This window comes from Anarrhichthys ocellatus, unplaced genomic scaffold, assembly GCF_004355925.1.
Source record: "Anarrhichthys ocellatus isolate YVR2014 unplaced genomic scaffold, GSC_Weel_1.0 scaffold42, whole genome shotgun sequence".
NCBI classification, from domain to species: Eukaryota; Metazoa; Chordata; class Actinopteri; order Perciformes; family Anarhichadidae; genus Anarrhichthys; species Anarrhichthys ocellatus.
The window spans coordinates 3,462,980-3,482,953 of record NW_022280072.1 but is presented as its reverse complement, the minus strand read 5'-3'; the positions used below and the strand labels follow the sequence as shown (position 1 = coordinate 3,482,953).

Genomic DNA, 19,974 nt, shown 5'->3' with positions numbered 1-19,974 from the left:
ACAGACCATAAAGCAGGGGATGCTTTAGGGCGGGGCTACACGGTGATTGACAGGTCTCTACCAGATACATATACGGTGTCTCTACGTCACTCCTCAGTCCAGATATGGTCACTTCCTGTTTACTGGTTGTGAAAAAAACATGCTGACGGCAGTAATCCAAGATGGCGACGGCGACGGCGACATCGGCAAACTCCAAACTTATTAATATAAATATGCTCCAGCCATATCCTAGTTTTAGTTTTTTAAAGCGCAGCGGGCCACAGTCTGCCCACCCCAGGCTTACTATGACCTATTTCTTGTGTGCACACTAACAGCTGATTAATGTGCATGTCTCTGGACCCTGTTTTACAGCTGCTGCAGACGCCATGGCCACAGCTGAGGTATGGGAGTGACGTGACAGCGTTCTGGTCCTGCTTCCAAACACAAACCGTGTCAGCCTCATGCCTCTTCTGCTGAAGTAGTGGCGGAGCAGCAAGAGAATGGACGAGTCAGTGCTGCTGGATTTGCTCGAGTGCCCCGTTTGTCTGGAGCGCCTGGATGCCTCGGCGAAGGTCCTCCCCTGTCAGCACACCTTCTGCCGCCGGTGCCTCCAAGGCATCCTGGGCTCTCGCGGAGAGCTGCGCTGCCCGGAGTGCCGGACGTTGGTGGAGTGCGCCGTGGACGAACTCCCCAGCAACATCCTGCTTGTGCGCCTGCTGGACGGCATCAAGCAGAGGCCTCGGAGGGCCGGTCCCGGGCCGGGGGTCTGCACCACCAACGGGACGTCCGGAGCCGTGTCCCGAGCGCAAGGCGGCGGAGCCAGAGACCAGGGCACCCCGGGAGCACAGCCCCAGCGAGCTCAGGCTAAGAACACCCTTGTGCGGGTCAGTATACTACTCACCGTGACCGCACACGGATCAGTGAGCACGAGTCTGTGTTTTACCCATTGTTTGGGTCGAGCTGCAACAAAACAGAAAATCTGTGTGGATTAAAAGCAGCATGTTGCATTACTGGCTCTCTCTAATCTTTGCTGCGGATTAACTGTTATCATGGTGATCCCAAAGCCAGCCAGTTGACCAGCGGCCCAGCGGTGCTGACGGCGAGTGGTTGAGAGCAGTTAACGGTGGAGCCAAACAAACGATTCTGTGTGTCTGTGAGCCGGCTGCAGCCTGGGCTTTTCCCCTAAAGCTTAGTTTCTACTCACCGTGGTGAAGCCGGCGCGTTTTAACTTGGTCACGTGACTGTCACTAATAGTTAACTGATAAAAAGAACCTATTTACATGTCTGGGGATTATACAAAGAAGGTCAGCTCATGCTGTAGAAACAAGACGTCTTAAACATCCACATCTGAGTCAATATTTATCAGACAAATCAAATTAATTACAGGATATTCAAACTTAGTTTGTTTATATTGCATTTAATACTTAACTTGTTTCTTTACAGAGTTTGTATAAAGGCAATAAAGTAGTCCATCAATATAAGATTACAGATAATTACAATCCCTCCTCTCTCTAGTGGAGGTTGGTTTATGGCTTTTACTGGTTACACCTACAGTCTATGTTCATATCTCTGAGTTACACTCGTTGTCTTTTTGATTCCTCACACTTCGTTTTGTCTGTTCGTCCTCTGTTGTTATGAGAATAATGTGTCGATCAGAGCGTCGAGTATGAACCGCTCATGCTCTGAAGGAGGCTCCAAACAAAAGCCTCAGAAAGGTCCTCTGCTCTTTCTTAGTTGCTGACGATGCCACATGCACAATATGTGTGCTGCTCTTGAGATCCCTGCTGTGGTGCTGCTGGTGAGTGTACGTGAGAAATGCAGGGTGTGACTACCGGCTGGCTGTTTTAATCTGCAGTCGTAAAGCGTAGTTATAGGAGCAGACGGAAATTGTGAAATGCAGGGACCCTATGTGTGTTTCATTTACACAGATGAGAGAGAGATGTAAATAAGACAACATGAACCGTAGAGTCCTCTTCATGTGAGCTTCTGTAAGCTCAGTGAAACGTGGGCAGAGTTCAGTGTTTATGTGGAAACAGGAACACGATGAAAGCAGCAGGCTAACGCGTCACGGTTGTGTTTGTGCCGCTTTAACGTCCTTTACTGAACCTTTACCGCCAACAAAAACCTCTTTTCCTTTTTATTGTTTACCCTCCTCTCTGGGAAAGTCAATACTCAGTCAGTGTGTCAGTGCTGCTGTGCATTAGTCATGAAAGTCCAAATCACACGCGTGTGTGAGACTGTTTGCTGTGGAGTAAGAATACATGAAGGAAAGCAGCGGTAGACTCTACATGAAGGCTCACTTCACGTTACTTTGTGATATTTAGGAGCAAAATGTTCGATGTTTTGGTGTTTAAACAAAAGTGACGGACGTATTGTCTCATAAAGTATAACTACAGAGCAGAACTTTAACAAAAGACAAAGATGTGCACAGTTCTGCTGTGGAGCATTCCCGTCAGTGAGCAGCAGTTTAAATGGTCCTCCGGAGGCGCTTCTTGTTTTACTCTCATCTCTACGAGGAGGACATACAGGATGTTCTCTTTAGTAAACATCCTCCGTTTATGTTGATTTATTTTGGCTGGAGGACGATGACTGACTTGAGTTTTGCTTCAGGAAGGGGAATTTACCTGCAGCCGCTTTTATTTGAGAAGGCTGAATAATTAGTTTTAAGACTGAGCGGTGAAATACCTGGTAATTCTTTCATTGAATGAAATGTTTGAGCACTGCAGCTGTACCTTTGGTGTCTTATAAACCCACATGACAGGAAAACACATCAATCTATCATACACCCACTCACTGACAGCAGTGTGTAGTATTTGTTGATTGGAAATGGAAAACCAGGCTCTAAAAACCAAGTGGAGGAACCTCCAGGGCCCTCTCAGAGCTCCTCTGGTTTCCACCTGAGGGAGGATGAGGTAGATGAAAAGATGTCGAGGTCTTTATGGAGAATCACTGGAATGTCGAAGCGCCGATAATGTGTCCGCCTTCACCGTGCAGCTACGGAGATCAGAGGCCTCGCTGTGCGTCGCTACTGGAGGGCCCCCCTCGTTTACCTCAGAACATCACTTCAGAGGGTTCAGGCTCGTCGTGGAATTTCCCTCCATTCTGGAAAAAGAACCCGTTTGTGTGAGATAAAGAGGTGGACACTCGAAACGAGCACATTATTTCACCTCTGTTATGTCTTTCACATTGACGGCTGATGATAATCCCTCAGTGTATAGGCAGGCATATGATCCTCAGAGAGTGTGTGTGTGTGTGTGTGTGTGTGTGTGTGTGTGTGTGTGTGGTGCATTCATTCCTTTTCCTTGCATCTCCAGCCAGAGCTGCAGGAATGATGTATTTTTTTTAGGTAAACCAGGAAGTTTGCGTCGCACGATGAGATTCTGTCCGTTGGATTTTTGATTATTACAGAAACTAATCTCTGCAGCAAACAAACGTTTATGATACTTACAAGCTGTGTTGATCGAGGTCACGTTCACTGATGACGGCACCAGATGAGCTGCTTCAAGCTTTGAGATTCACCAAAAAAAAGGAATCCGGGGACAGACGGCGACGAGCAATAAAAGAAGGAGCTGAGGGTGTGACCCGGGGGGGGGGCAGTCCCCAAAGAGCTCTGGCCTGAGATCAGGTCAGGGCAATCAGCTTTGATCTCTGCCTTTCATGTTCTAAAAAAACGTTACACCTGCACAGCCTCGTCTGGTTCCCTGTCATCAGCAGAACGCCTCAGGAGTGAGTCCTAAACACAGGCATGAGTCAGCACGTTTTACACTTCCTGTTCCCTCGTCTCAGAGTCTGATCGGGACTGGTACTCTGATCGGGACTGGTACTCTGATCGATACTGGTACTCTGATCGGGACTGGTCATGGGTTCGGTTACTTATCGATACTCTTATCGGTTCTCTTTGATTATTTAGTGAGAAAAATAGACAATTATTGAAGAAAATAATCCACATTTCTTTATTATTCTACCAACAGGACAGGAGACAGGAGAACCGATAACTTGACCTTAGGTTTTACTAGAACCAGGTTTTGGGGGTTGAAGGTGTCGGGACCAAAAGGGACAAATGTTTAGTTAGCCCCCCCCCCCGGTCTCCAGTTGTCTGACACTCTGCCTCAGAGGCCGTGGTCGGTGACTCACCTCCGCAGTGCTCCGCTTACATGGATGTTTTGTCTCCCTTCTCTCGCCCTCGTTGACTCGTATGACACAGTATTTTGTTCACACAGATTGAGAACAGATCGCGTGGTGGTGGTGAGTGGAGCCACCGGAGCCGCCTGGGAGTCAAAGGTCAGGGTTCAGGAGTCACAGCGGTCGGGGGCTGGGGTGAAGAATTAGAGAGAGAGCTTTCTGCGGATGTCTTCAGTTATCAGTTGACTCAAAATAGAGCTGTTTGTTATTTTTATAATCGCTTCCATCTTTGTCATAAAAGCATTCCTGTTCATTTTTAATGATGTTGTGCATTAGCCACAGTTTAGGAAGCATTTATAGCTCTAATATATTCCATGACGTTAACGTAATAAGGCCTGTGTGTGTGTGTGTGTGTGTGTGTGTGTGTGTGTGTGTGTGTGAGTGTGTGAAATGAGACGATATTCTTCCCTCAGCTCTCGAGGATGTAATTAGGTCATTGTCTTGTGTTTGGTAATGAGATCTTTACACTCGGAACACTTTTATTCTTTTTTTCCCCCCCCCCCCCTCTACCTGTCGTGACTTGTCATTATCTAATTAATTTTTTCTGGTACTATTTGCTGCAGATTGATTGTCCTGATGTTACCCACAAGACATTGCAATGATATTTTAATGTTATTTTGGTAACAACGTCGTGGTGCGTTTTTGTCCCGTCTCTCTGTTGGAGTTGATTTATTTCTCCAGAGTAGAAGAATGTTGTTTATGGGTTCCTCATGTTGAGGTATCTCATTAACATTCCTGTGCACCTCCCTTCAGTCTGAGGTCGATGAGTCACGCCGGCCCTATTTGATGACATCATGTTGTTGAAGCCGACCGGCTGACCCCGTCATTACACCATCACACGCTGCCCACATGCTGGTAAAGGCATACTTTTACTGCTTTCCACTGGGAATTCTTTTCACCAGAGGAGGCTTCGGTCTGTTTCATTCCGGCTCTCTCAACACGCTCACACTCTTCTCTGCTTCCTCCTCTGTGTTTCCCACGGAGGTCCACAAGTAACCCGTGACCAGCTTCTGGACAAGTGCGTGTCAGGGATTGTAGAGCCACCTGTAACTTTCCTCTTATGAGACACAAGCTGTGTTGTTTTTTTCCTCCCATATTTCTGTAAGTACCTCCTCCCTCCTTGCTGTCTAAATCCAGGCTGGAGCCAGTTCGAGGTCTAATGAGATTAGAGTTTATTAGACCACCCCCCCACCCCCACCCCATGCACCCCCACCCCACCCCCCCCACTCAGTCTGAGGTAACAAAACACTTGTTATGTCGTGAAGTTACCCGTGTGTCTGCAGCTCTGGTTGTTATCTAATACACTTTGAGTCCGTTTGCTTCTTGTTGACGAGTGCAGTTTCTCAGCAGCAGGTTATAAATAATACTTCTCAGTGAATGGTGTCAGACTGTGCAACGCTCCAGACTAAAGCTCGGTGCCGTAGAATGAGACTCTGCAGAGTCTGTACGGAGGAGTTCATACTCATACTTCTTTATTCTCCTAAACGGCAGAGGGCGTACAGACAAAATCAACTGTGAGGAATCACCAAGACAACGAGTGTAACTCAGAGATCTGAACATAGACTGTAGGTGTAACTGAAAAAATAGCCATAAATCAACCTCCTCAATGACGAGGAGGGATTATAATTATCTGTAAACTCATATCTCATATTTATGAACTACTTTATTACCTTTATACAAAACCTGAAAAGAAAGAAGTCAAGTATTAAATGTATTATAATTTATTTCTGCTGCCTGTGTACAAATGGCGTCCTGCAAACACGGAGCTGTGACGAGCGCGAGCTAAACCTTCGACGATGCTCAGCGCTCCTTCGTCAAGTTGACTTTTAGGAATTTGGAGGCGGGCACTAAATAGACGCCAACTGATCTGACCACTCTTACCGTACATGTAGACGCTATAAACATCATAATAAATAAAGTGCATTAAGTAAAGATGTCTGGTACTATGGCTGGGCCCCTTCCCGTTTATGTCCCATTCCTCCAGGTTCAGTTTTCAGAAAGTCCACGACGTTCCTGCCTGTATTGACCGTGTCTGCAGAACACGTGAAACTAGTTCCACTCCTCAGAGATGTGGTGTGACGTAATCGTAACGTACGACCCGGTAGCTCTAGACGTCCATCCATCACTCCTCAGGGCTGCTCTCTCTCTCTCTCTCTCTGCAGAAGGGTGAGCCATGTTTTGAAACGTGTCTTCACCTCTTCGTAGATTCTGGGTACATCCGTCATGTGTCGGTGAGCCGGGATCACGTATACGGCCGCATGTTGTGAATATGTATTGACCGACCACATCATGTGACAGGCTGGCAGTTCACTGGCCTCAGCTTAGAAGGAAAGCGGCAATGACTTCCAGCGTGTACAGGAGAGGAGAAGGTTGTTTGACACACACACACACACACACACACACACACACATATACATACATACATACATACAGGGATTCAAGGCAATTTTAAGCACACTTTAAATACATTAAAAACAACAAAAAGGTATCTGTACTAGTCTCGGACATATTGATACACTATCGTCGATGGTCATCTTATCGCACATGTAAATAGTTGGTCACACTCCGGAGCCCTGCTGTGTTATCAGCTTATGAAAGCAGGTCGATAATAAGAGGCTATCACACCACAAACTTGTAAGCGGAACATAACGAGCCCCCATCCTGAACATGCTCACAGTGGAGCAGAGCCTATCCCATCATGCATTTGGGGAAGAGTACGAGGAAAATGCAGCTTGAACATGTCTGCGGTCTTATCGTCACTGTCTGCATTCCTTACCGGTCTTACCGTGTTTTGGGAAACGTCCATGGGGAGGAGTGGTCCGCTGTGGGAAACATGTCCTCCATGTGTTGGTTTACATAATACCCGAGGAGAAGTTCAAAAGACCCAATCATGTGATTAAGGGTGTGTGCACGTCTTTGTCAAGACTTTCCAGACACGTAAAGGAAGGAGTTGACTTGTTTTTGCTCAGTCTCCTTTTAACCTCTGTGTGTGTGTGTGTGTGTGTGTGTGTGTGTGTGTGTGTGTGTGTGTGTGTGTGTGGAATGCCGTGAGTAGTTGCAGGTCAGTGTTCCTCCTCTTAACATTGGGCTTGTCTAGTCTTGTCCCACTCTCCGGCTCATGTTCACCTTCTTCAGTAAACCTTTCTTAAACACATATTTTACGTGTGTTACTTTCTGCTGCTCGTTGGTGTGATGGTGGATTTTAAAGGATGGAAGAGGTTCCTGTGTCCGTCATGTGTATGAAGTCTTGATGAGTTCTGTTGATGGTCATTCTTGCAGTGACGTGTCCTCTGCACCCAAAGCAGACTCAGCTGGAGCAGCTGTATCATGTTGAAAACATCTTTTCACGCTCATCCAAAGTGCTATCGACCACGTTTACATGCTGAAAATATTCCTTATTCCGAAACAGACAATATTCATAAGAACCTGTGCTCACATGGCTTATAAATATTCCTCTAATGTTCCCGTTTACATGCAGCCGTGGATATTCCGTACAGACGTCTTGACATCTAACTGCTACGTGTTTTCCCAAAATTCTTTCCAGCGTCACCATCGACGCCGTTCTCGGCTGTGTTTGACGGGTCGATGCCCCAACATGTCCTTTATCACGTAAACATATGGGAAACGCCATTTTGCATCAAAATATGTTGCACCGTGTGAACTCAGCCTCCCTCTTTCATTCCTTCAAACAGCTTCTCTCAAAGATATTTGTTCATATCCAGAAACCTGTTGATATCAAAGTCCTTCATGATGTTTCTCCTTCTGATCTTCTGGACATCATCTCTACTGCAGCTCTACTAACTGTTGTTTGTTGCTTTGTGTTCAACGCACAGAGCTGCTGGTGAACAGGAGAGAGACGTAAAGAGCCATGATGTGAACTGATGATCACATGATCTTTGTAGGGTTTTGTTAACGAAGGTGTGTGTGAAATTCTGGGTGGTCCACCAAACCAAAAAAATGCCACATTTGCCAACACCCCCCCCATAGCTTCCTCCGCCCATATCTCATCTCCTGCCAAGTCTGTCAGCGTGACAACAGTGAGGGAAGCAGCTCTGACCGTCTTTACCACCGTCCTGTCAGACCTGTGGGGCCAATGAACGCCTCTCTTCACCACTCCTTCCTGCTTTTATCAGGAGTTTGTCTTAGGATCCACTTCCAGCCAGCTTGCCGTCATATAATAATGGAATTTAAATTGTATTTTCAACTCGTCTCCTGTCTGAGGTGTTGGGGTTCGGGACACCACACTGTTCTCAGTGGAATGTATTCTTCTGAGTGTTTAGTCAGCTGTTTGACACCATGTGTCCCTCCTTTATTCCCAGGTGCCCCTTATACCTGCCTGGCCCCAACAGAGCAGTTTGACCTCTGACCCCGTGTGGTGATTGGTGGGCTGGGATTGGTCATCCATGGGCCGTTTGACTGCTGGCACGCTAAGTGTTCAGTTCCCATCCCTGAGGCAGAGGCAGGAGGGTTCTTTTGCTGGGAGGTTCGTTTTCAGTTGTTTGACCTCTGACCCCCGGGCTATTACTGGCTCTTGATGCGTCTTCTCACGCAACAGCGGGTTCACCTTGCTGTTGCGTGGGAGGTGTGTGGTCTCAGAGGGGGGGGATTATTCTATCAGATATTTATCAAGTTTTCCTTTCTCAGATCTCTGGGCTTTCTTCTGTGAGCCGCGGGTGTTTGCTGATCTGAGATGTGCTGAAACAGTTTCCTGTTTTTCTTCGAGGCCCAGAGGTGCAGTTAATCTGCGTTTGTCCCCTGAGTGACATCTTTGTCCCAGCTGTGAGAAGGCAGCGCTGTTGTCCAGAGGATGGAAAGCTTTCGCACTTTAAATCAAAGCGATTATGTAATACGTATCACCCTGGGCTTCCACAACAGAATCTATAGATGACTAAAGTTTATATTTGTGGTCGTTTGTCTCGGGTCATTTGGGTGTAAACAAAATGCAACTTAACGGACTGAATTGCAGGATTCTTTGTTTGAAGAAAATCATTTTATCAAGATGTCTTGTCCCGATATCTTGTGTAAATGTCTTATCATTCCAGATGTCGAGCTGCAACTCGCCAATATTTTCAATATCGGCTATTCTGCCAATTACTTCTTGATTAATCGGTTCGTAATTTCATCTATAAAATGTCAGAAAAAAAGTCTCAATTATCTAAAGCCCCGGTTGGCACCTTCAGATGATCCAAAACCCAAAGGTCTGTCTGTCTGTCTGTAAAACATAGAAAGCAGGAAGCTTTTGATAAATTTGGCAAAATAAATGTCTTATTTAGTATTCTTTTAAATGTCTCTTTTCCAATACAGATAGTTACAAAATGATTCATCTGTATTTATTATTTTGGAAGAAAATGGCATAAATCTTGAGCGCCTGTGTTCTCAGTTCCTCCTCTTGCTGACGGTGTGTGATTAATTATTGAAGTGGACTTGAATGGAAGAGAGGGCTGACAAAGACTGGGGGGGTTTCATCCATAATACACCGTCTGCACACACAGGTCCCACCACGAGCACTGACTAGAGACCTACTCTCACACTCGTATCCCATCATACCTTTCTCCTGAATGCACTTTGAGCCCAGTTCTTTCCACACCCACAGACCGAGCAGCGCTCCGTTTGTTCTAATGAGTCACAGGCTGATTTTAGAGCCATTTAAACGGTGCACACCACACAAACAGACCTGTGAGTTGAAATGTCAGCCAACCCGCCCGTGTTTCTGTTGTCCACGGTACAAAGGTGTGATCTTCATGCTGCTTATGTCGAGAGGCCCATTAGCTCCCATCTATATGGACGTAGTGATTTAGTTTTTAGAGGCGTCTGTCTCTGCTTAATGGGATGACTGGGCTGAGGAACCACAGCAGCCTGGGGTTCTTGTAACGTGAGTCTGTGCCAGCAGAATTGTCTTCTTGTCAAATGTCTGCAGGCGTATATGAGCCCTGCCTCTAACGGCCAGTCAAAGCCAAGATGGGTATAAAAAGCTGCTTATACTGTCTGTTATGCTCTCACGGTGCTACAAACTCAAACTAGTTCTGCAGAGGAATGCTGTACTAGTGCAGCACAGTAACCACCAAGAAACCCTTTGGAAGAAGAACAAGAAACTGTTGAGGGGACCTAAACCCCGAGGTGACATCCACACTACTACGCTTTGTGTTTTAAAACGCATAACTTTTGCTACATTTATGCATAACGTCCACACTACTCAGAGGAGTTTAGAAACGCTACCGACACCCGGGTAAGTTTGAGTTCTCCGAGGTTGCCTCGTAGTGTGAACAGGCCGAACCGCGTACGTTTTAAAACAACGTAGACGCCTGCGTTCTCTACTTGATTGGTTCTTAGCAGTCACAACGTGTCCTTCCCTGATTCGTCACGTCCCGATCACATGACCCTTGATTATCGATCGACTACCGGGTTAATTCAACATGGATGACGGATTACAGGCCTTGCTGACCTTGTTGTCTTTACTAGCAGCTGTTGTGCAGTTAAATTCAGCATTTCATAATTCTACTACTGCCGACATGAGGAGGAAGCAGCTGTTATTGGAGCGATTAGCGAGCGCTATCAGCCCTACGGAGCAGACGTCTGAAGTCACGGTTTGCGTCTTTGAGGAGGACGATGGACACAAAACGGACGACTTTCCTTTTCTTATTAACGCTTACTTTGTTCTGCACAACTATTGTGAAGTTCACACAGAAACTGTAAAGAAACCAAAGCATAAATGCTCTTCAGTACAACAGGGACTTCAGCCAACAGCAGAGCTACGAGTGAAAACAGACAACAACGAAACCGTGAGGAAACAAGTGAGAGACGTGTGTTAACATCTGGACAATTTAAATATGGTTATCAGCCATACATGGTGCGTGCCCAGTAATGGTCATGTGATGCCTGATGTCAGGCGTGGTAGGATGGACTAGATTGTTTCTGAAACGGCGCTAAAACGCTTGTCTGGACGGAGATAGTTTTGTTTTATAACATAAACTTAGTGAGTTCAGATTCTCGCTCCAAAACCGTGATGCCTCACTTTAACCTCTTGACACATAGTTCCAGTGAATTACTGGGTTAACCTAACTTTCAGGCGCCGCTAGTGAATTTCACTATTCACACATGGACTACACTCAAACATTTCCATCCTGAACATTTCGGGGATGGACCACATGTGTGAAAAGGGTCTTCAGTTTTCAGTGGAGATGAAGGAGAGCTCGGAGCTACATGTGACATCTGAGGCCGAGTCGAGGGCGGAATGGACAAACACACTTTCTTAAGGAAGTGAAAAAGGGTCGGTGAGAGCTGTGCAGATGCAGTGTTTGTGCCTTGGCCCTTAGCCAGTACTGTGTCAATATCCTGGCTTTGTTTGTCCACTGTAGAGGCGTGCAAATACCAGCCAATGCAAGCAAATACTTCTTCAGTTGCCAATTGTAGTCTGACATGCAACACTGGGCGATTGTAAGATACCACAGCAGTGGAGGTGGCAGGTTTTGATTTGAGATTCAGCTACCCCGTTGACCGGTTCCTTGTCTGATTTTTCTCCTCGACTTGCAGCGCTCTGCGTAAATGGAAGTCAGCCTGAGCGGAGCGGAGCAGGTGGCTCACCCTGAATGACTAAGAGGAACAAAAAGGCCACAGACAGTGCACGCTTTCACCAGCACAGCAGAGAGTAATGTGAGGAAACGCTTAGTATTCAGCTCATATTGACTTGTACTCAATACACAGATACTGTGACATTTGTGAACTAATCCCTCTGTAGCTTGGATACAAGAGAGCTTCCTCTGTGCGACTCTTATCTTAGTGCTAATCCAGGTTATTAAATCCTCACAAATCAAGGTACCGCTTAGGGTGACGCCGTATGGCCTAAAACTTATATCACGGTGTAGTTTTGTAGAAAGGACGGTATTTTTCCCTTTTTGTAAATGCTTCTAAAACAGTAGAGCACTGGATCAATAAAACAGGTTATATTTTACTTACTTATTGTCATTCATAGTTATTTGCATAAATTCAAATAGAAATGAATAGAAAATAAATGTTTATTTAATTTATTTGAATACTTGCTCTGAATATAAAAGGTTGGCGTTAGTAGTTGTACTGATGTATTATAAGCTGCTTAGAGCTCGTGTTAGAAAGTTAAACGGCTCATAATTCATCTCTAATATCTATTTTATGTTGCTGTGAAAACATCTCCTTCAAACTACTGGATTTATTCAAGTTTATCGCCCCAGAAAAACCTTCATTATTCAAGATTACCTGTGAACACATCACGATAGTGCCGCTGTGTGCAGACGTTTCACTAAAATGTGGCGGCAGCACACGTGTGTTTGATCAGCTGATCGATCGGTGCGTCTCTATAGGCTCTACCGGTCAGCACGGTGTCGTCAAACCTTATCCCGTTGTGCTTGCGTTACCTTTGTATACCTTTCACCCCTGGTGCCTTTGATCGTACGGTGTCATTGACGATTGAAATAATGTTTTTATACCTAAACATTCTATGGATTAGTGATGTGCTTATTGCCTCTGGAAGTGCATGAACACCTTTTCATTGTACTTGCAGGATGCAACGTTAGCTCGTCTCTAGTGAGGGACTTTTGTAACTAAACACACTCGTCTTGCCAGCACATACATTCTGCATTTGTTAGACTGATTTTCTGATCTCTAAAACATGTTGGACTCTTGATTCTTGAATGATTTGGTATGTTTATCATCTGATTGTCGTCAGGGCCACCGACACAACGTCCATCCGTCCACAGAACCATATCGTTTCAGGGCGGCGAGGCCGTGCTTCTTCTCCCTGACTCACTTTCTTTTCAGGCTTTTTGATCTCGCACTGTTTCTCTCCCCGCTCTCTTCCCAGTTTGCATCTAGCTTCCTTGCTCTCTCTCTCTCTCTCTCTCTCTCTCTCTGTCTGCTCTGAAATGTGAGTGGGTTCCTGTGAGAACAGTTGTTAAGCCCGGTGTATGATCTGGCACAGAGTTAAAAGAGTTCTGTTCTTTCAGTCGAAGGCTGGGTTGATCCCGGGGCCACCCAGAACCAGCCCCCCACTCATCTGAGGCCGGCCAGGTAAAAGAAACCAGCCCCGTACGCATGAGTCTGCACAAAGCGATGTGCTAGTGGTTTCATGCAGTTGCATTTTCTTACAGTAGAGCCGGCACACACACACACACACACACACACACACACACACGAGAGCTTCATGAAAACCGCATGTGTGACAGCTCTACAGTGTGTTCTCATAAATACATAAACTCTTCCTGCTGAAATGCTTTCTTTACTGATGACTAATCTCCAGCTTACTAAGTGCACTCAGCTCAGAAATGTCTTGATTGTATGTCCATGTGGTGAGTGTTTTTATAGACCCCACCACCACCACGTCTTTAGGTGGTTTGAGACAGAAATCTCAATGCAGTTCCTGCTTTTTGCACATGGCAGCCTGATGTATCCTGACTCCAAGAAGCATGGCTTTGATCATAGGCTAGCACCCAGATTACCCACGAGCCCCCAAGCTACACCCCAAGGTCAGCCACTGGCATTAAAACTGTACATTGCTGGGGTCAGTGCCTAGTTAGCCCTGCGATTTGTTTTTTAACTGGCACCCAGCAGAGTAGACACTATTGTCTTCTTTTAGGGTGCTAAACAGCTAACCTGTTTGGTTCAGATAAAACAAAGTCGAGTCTGTTTGACAACTTTAACACCAACCAGACAATCGAAATGTGATGCGGACCGAACAACCCAACCACAGGATTTTAGCACGATTTCTAAAGCTCAACTACTCGGGGTGTCGTGGTATCGTTCCAGATTAATAGGTCGGAAGCTCTTCTCTATTAAAAGGTGTGTGACAAAAATCCCATGTTCGTACGTAGCGTTGCCACCAGTCATCTGTACAGCTCTTTAAATTCACTTTAAAAAGTACATCTGATTTCCCCACGTCGGTCTTGATGAAGCAGGATGACAGTCGCCAAAAACCGTCCAATCAACAAGTTACCCATCAGTCTGTATAACTTTCCTCCTTTTGGTTCGTTTCTAAAGAGTCAGTGAGACTACTAGGAACCGGACCAGAACTAAAATGCAGCAATGTATTATATTTCCCTTGTTCTGGACCCAATGAACCCAACTGTAGAGCACCGTTAGTACGTCAGTATTGGGTTAACTGAGAGACGCTTTAACCAACCCATTAGGGAGGAACAGTAGGAGAGTTTCTTGGAGGGCTTTTGAAAACTTCCTGTTCTTCTCACATGTGATCCAGGCTCCCATCTGGGCTCCAGACGGCTCTGAGTGTTTTCGTGCCTGTGGACTAATGTGTGGGGCCTCATTTGCTATGTAGTGAGAGAAACAAACAAGCACAGAGGGTTTGTCGGGTAAATAGGGTAAAGCCCTTGGAAAGCCTGAATGGTTTATTGCCTCTTTCCCTCCTGACAAATGCAGTCAAGTAGATAAATGATTCCCACTACGCCGGGGGCGCTTACATTTTATTGATTCGGATCTCTGCTGCTTGTTGAATCCGTGTATTGAATTCTCGTGCTGGCATAGTGGAAAGTTGTCAGGCAAAAAATTGTCCTTGGCTCACAATTTACCCAATTGTTAATGTCTAATTTATTTCTGACAGTAAAATCGATACCTGGCAAATTAAGTTAATTTATCACATTGATTCACAAAGCCTGTCAATCCAATAATTTCATTAATTTACGATATTTCCCGCTGTGGTTGAAATACAACCAGATGATTGTTGGAAAAGCTCCCTCAGTATATAATCACAGACTGTGTCTAACAGCCATGACGTCTGTCGCCACCTTGGTTTTTGGCCGTTGATATCTTGTTTTTGTTTTTTTTTGCAACCAGCCGGGACAAAAGAAGTAACCCGAACGCTGAACGGAGACAGTTTTAGTTGACCAAAATAAACTTTCATGAAGTGAAAACATTCTGTTAAAGTTGTAAAAACAAAAATACAGACAACTCCCAGACCGGACAACGCTATAGTAGAGAGCTGTCAATCACTGTGTAGCCCCGCCCTAAAGCATCCCCTGCTTTATGGTCTGTCTGACTCTAAATGGACCATAATGTACTAAATGAACATCATGCTGCATTGAAGAAGACTTGAAACTAGAGATTGAGACCATAAACTCATGTTTACAATGTTTACTGAGGTAATAAATCAAGAGAGAAGGAGAGTCATTTTCTCATAGACTTCTATACAACCAGAGGAGTCGCCCCCTGGTGGACACTAGAGAGAATGCAGCTTTAAGACATGACGCTTTGACTTCACTTTTCAAGTTGAACGTTAGCCGTTTGATACTTGTTCTTAGTTTAATTTAACACTAATGCATTGGCTAATTCTTGAAAATATTGGTGAATATTCCTTAATGTTCGACAGACTTTCTCATTTGTATTAGATATCTATTTAGTGCAAAAACTGTATTACCCAAAATGTCAAACAATTTTTGAGGTGATGGCCCATTAACTTCATTACTGCCCACGGGCCCCATCACAGCACTCTCTCCCAGAACGGGACACCGGCTGGATCCTAAAAAACATTCCCTCTCCTGAGATTCACAGCACTGTCAAGAGAGCCATAAATAGAAACGCACACAAAGAAGTGCTCCTGTGTGGAGTTTCCATAGAAACCAGAGAATGGAAGTTTTTCTTTTGTCTTAGACGGAGAAGAGACGAAGAGACGACGACTCCAGAAGAGGAAGCTGTGTCAGGAGCTTCTGCTCGTCTGAAGCTCTGACAGCATTATTCAAATGTCAGTGAGGGGAAGTTTGGCATATCCCATTTATTATTGTCTGTGGAGGTGTACTGGGTACGTTCGGCTCTAAAGGGACACGTTCACAGAACCAGTGAACCAAGAGGAAAGCAGATGTTCAGCTCTCATTGTTTTTGCCACCTAAATACACAGATATTTCTCTGCAGGAATCAGCGCCCGTTTGTTACAAAGTGCTGCAAAAATATACATTAAATACAGAAGATTTGTAATATTCGTATCAAACATACTGTCAATACAGTAAAACAATAGATTTACCCACAACCTGACATGGAAAACACAAAAGACTACAAATAAATAGGAACATTGACAATTGTGAAATGGAACACACGTCAAAAATACAAGTACAATTTCAGCTTCTGCTCTGATTTTGTGTACGTCATCACTCACCCATGTGTGTCGTTGGTTAGTTTTGTCAATGTCAGCAGTCTCTTTTTGACTGCTGGCTTTCATAAGCTCGATACAGCTGCTCTCTGTACTTCAGCTCCTGTACTTTACTCCAAGAAACCCTCCGGTTTCTCCACAGTGTGGGGGAGGCAGTGAAAGAATCCTGCTCTACAGCGGTCATTAAAAAAAAAAAAAAGAGAGACCGTTAGGAGATAATTTAAGCCTAATGTGGCTCTAATGGAATCAAGATGTCCCTCCAACAGTTCCTCTCTCCCATCATGTGTCATGGTGCTTGTGCCACAATGTTGGTGGCAAGATCTTCAGCTAACAGCGACGTGCTAATGTCGCCACCTGGTCTCGTGCTCCTTCTGGATGTCTGACATGTCTTGTCCCCCAGAAATGTTTGTAGAAGGGCAAACCAGACAAACCCCCCCCAAACCACACACACACACACACACCGTACACACTGTTTTGGCAGTAGTAGCCCCTGCTCATTCTCCACCCCCTGCTGAGTTCCTGGAGGTGTCCATATGGGAGTGGAGTGATGTCTGGCACTTCCACAGAGGGGGTAAAGGTTTATGTCTGCTGTGCTTACACACAACCCTTGAACTGCTGACAGAGCAGAAGCTGCCCCTGACCTTGACCAATTGGCAATAGCAGGTTCATAATGTGTTGTGATTTTGTTGAGCTGGTTTTTATAGCGTGACGCTGAGCAAAATCACACCCTGAGCTACTCTGTGTCGAGGGATCGCTTTTGTTAATTGGGTTTGGTTTGATCGGTGCTAGGCTACGCTAACATTGTAGCTGCTCCATCAACGCTAAAAATAACGTCATCTAGTTGTAAATGCAGTAGTGACGTTAGTGTTTATGCCGTAGAGCGTCTGTGGTCCACACACTACATATAGTTTCTTCTGGTCTCAAGTACAAATATGAGGTTGAAACATTTCAACTTGCACGAATACTAATATTTGCGTCTTTGCATTGACTTTGCATGTAGTCACGCCGCACCCAAAAAGGTCATGGAGCGTTTGGTGTAAACGCACCGTAACAAGTCAACAGAGTGTTGAATCGGTATCAGACCTACTGTCTCTTTGTCTTTTTATAACGTCTCCTGCAAACACTGCTGTGTGAAGGCAAGCTGTCGGTGTGATTATCCCCATTTGACCTAGTCCTCCCTCCGCAGCACTACATGCATGCATTGTGTGTTTTTATGCCTGTCTGCTCACTGGTTGTTGACATTTGGCTGTGCTGTAGAGCAGAACACTTTGGGTAATTCACTTATAATCCAGTGCTGTGGAAGAGAACACTATAACGGCCAAATCCCTTTAGCACACAGGACTAATTGCATTATCTGCAGTACAAGAGTAATTGCACAGACCAGCTGATGCTCTCTGCACATCTCTCTCTCCCTCTGTCCCTCCGTCCGTCTCTCATTCACACACACAGGTAAGATAACTGCATTAAGCAGTCTCTCCCGCAGGTGAGAAATGTAAGTTGAGGCTCTGATGTTTGAATACTGATTCCTGATCGAGTGTCGTGCTGAACACAAACCTGAAACTGATTCTGATTCACGTTCAATAAGTGATCGTGATGCGAGGTCTAACAAACTGGCTTTTAACTGGAGCACAAAGTTACATCGAGTGACTACAGGTGACACAAGATGTTGCACCTCATTGTGTTTTGGTCATTCAAGCGACTCTTCTTCCTTTGGGCGTCTTCCAGTCTGTTTTTTTTGTTGTGATTCTGTTTCAGCTTTTGGCCGCAGGCCGCTGTGTATTTTTCCCAGCATCCTTTGCGTTCCCCACCGCAGCAGCCTAAACAAACTACCCACGTTCAAACGTTTTCGCTGCAACGCCTGATTTGTTGTGAATGCAACCTGACGTCTGGCCCCATCTCAGCTGCCTTCCCTGTTGCACATTGTCAGACAGACGGATAGTTTCAGACTGTTCCCAGTAGTATTGTAACGCAGCAGAGAACCAGGTCGTTGTTTCAGTTCAAAGGTTTCTCTTTGGATAGTTGTGAAAGCAGCTGCCTCGTGGGACTCACTCAATTAACGGTCTCATTCTCTGTTTATCCAGCTGATCGTGTAATAAAATCCTCGGCGCATTTATTAAATTACCTGGTGATACGTTTACTGATGGACAGTTATGATGTCGAGCAATCTGTGAAACTAAATCTCTTTTTGCTTTCTTCATTCATAGTGCTCGCTCGTGCTGCCAGTTTGAGAAAGTTAGGCTGCTGAATGGTATTATTGTATTCTTTTAAATATTATTGGTAATATAGGGATGAGGAAAAAGTGAAGGTGCCGTATACCATTTTATTTTACATTTATTTTTATTGATTATAATCAGGCCATGTCGGGGGGGCCTCAAAATCAAGAAGTGCAAGTCTCTTGGTTACCTATGGTCTGAGTTGGGTGTTGCTGCCGCTGCTCCTTTAAATCTTTAAAGAGGTCTAAAGATACAGAAACCCAACACAGGCTGTACGCTGCTGGATAATTACTTCCATAAACTTTCACCACAGATGTTGAGAACAATTGCAGAGCTGGAGTGAGGAAGAGATCTTGCCGGCCCCGCCTTGGACCACAAAATCTGATTTCTCTTATTGTGTCTTTTGGGGGTTTTGGAGCCTGAACTCATGCAGACATGTACCTTTAATGCGGTCTCTTCCTGAGTCTGTGGAGGGTTCAAAAGATGTGTGTGTGTGTGTGTTGCTGGCAGCTTGAGATTACTATTTATCTTATTTTAAACAGCATTCATGTTGTTGCAACTTTTCCCTCCTGTGGTGAGAATCACCGTCTCCTCTCTCCTCCAGAGGGGATGTTCGGTCGGGACCGATGTTCGGTCGGGACCGATGTTCGGTCATTCGGTCGGGACCGATGTTCGGTCGGGACTGATGTTCGGTGCTCCTTTTCGTGCCGGTCCACCGCAGACACAACACCTCTGTGCTCTGTCCTGCACACCCTCACCACCTCTTCTACAGTCCATGTCTTGATTCTCTCTCCCTCTCGCTGTGTTAATCTAGAGGGAAACATGGAAATATAAATCTTCTGACTCCTCCTTTATGAGGCCAGAATAGGGAGTTCAAAACCAGCTGACTGAGTTGGCAGTAACAGTGTGGGACCAAAACATATTACGAGTGAGTTAGTTATCCAGTACAGAACAAAAAAATGAACCGCTAACTTAATAGAAGTCAGTGGGGACATCTTGTCCTCTATTTTTTAGGGATCTGTGACAAGAAAGTATTGATGCCAAACACCCGATCGCATATTTTTTACCAATAAATATCACATTTATTTTTCGCTTGGGGCTGCATGGGGCTTTAAACTTCCCCGAACAAAGAGTTGCACATGTAAGACTTTATTTACTTCTATTTTTTTATGAGTGCAATCACTTTTCCCATGTGCAAAAGTGATTGCATAACGATGTTGACTTTGGACACTGTGCTACTACTAAAGCTTTTATTAAGTCTTGGCCTCGGTGTACAAACAACAAGTGCTTACAAACGTCTCCGTATTTAAGGGAACAAGCATATTTCATATTCACCGTGTAATCAGATCCTCATGGCTTTGTGGAGCTTCAACCTGTCACCGTCATTCGCAACAAAGATGGCAGAGCTTCTACTTTCATTTGCATTTATCATCACGAAAACTCCCTGCCAGGCCTGGGTGGGCTCAAAAGCCCTGGTTA

General features: G+C 45.2%; 1 protein-coding gene across 1 annotated transcript in view; it reads left to right on the top strand.

The window, feature by feature from the left end:
• The window catches only part of sh3rf1 (SH3 domain containing ring finger 1), a 38,809-nt gene that overhangs the window by 2,388 nt on the left and 16,447 nt on the right, over positions 1-19,974 (top strand). The window contains exon 2 of the mRNA XM_031868282.1: positions 352-863. Within this exon, the coding sequence (XP_031724142.1) occupies positions 480-863 (384 nt within the window). The 5' untranslated portion in view covers positions 352-479. The remainder of the gene's footprint in view (positions 1-351; positions 864-19,974) is intronic.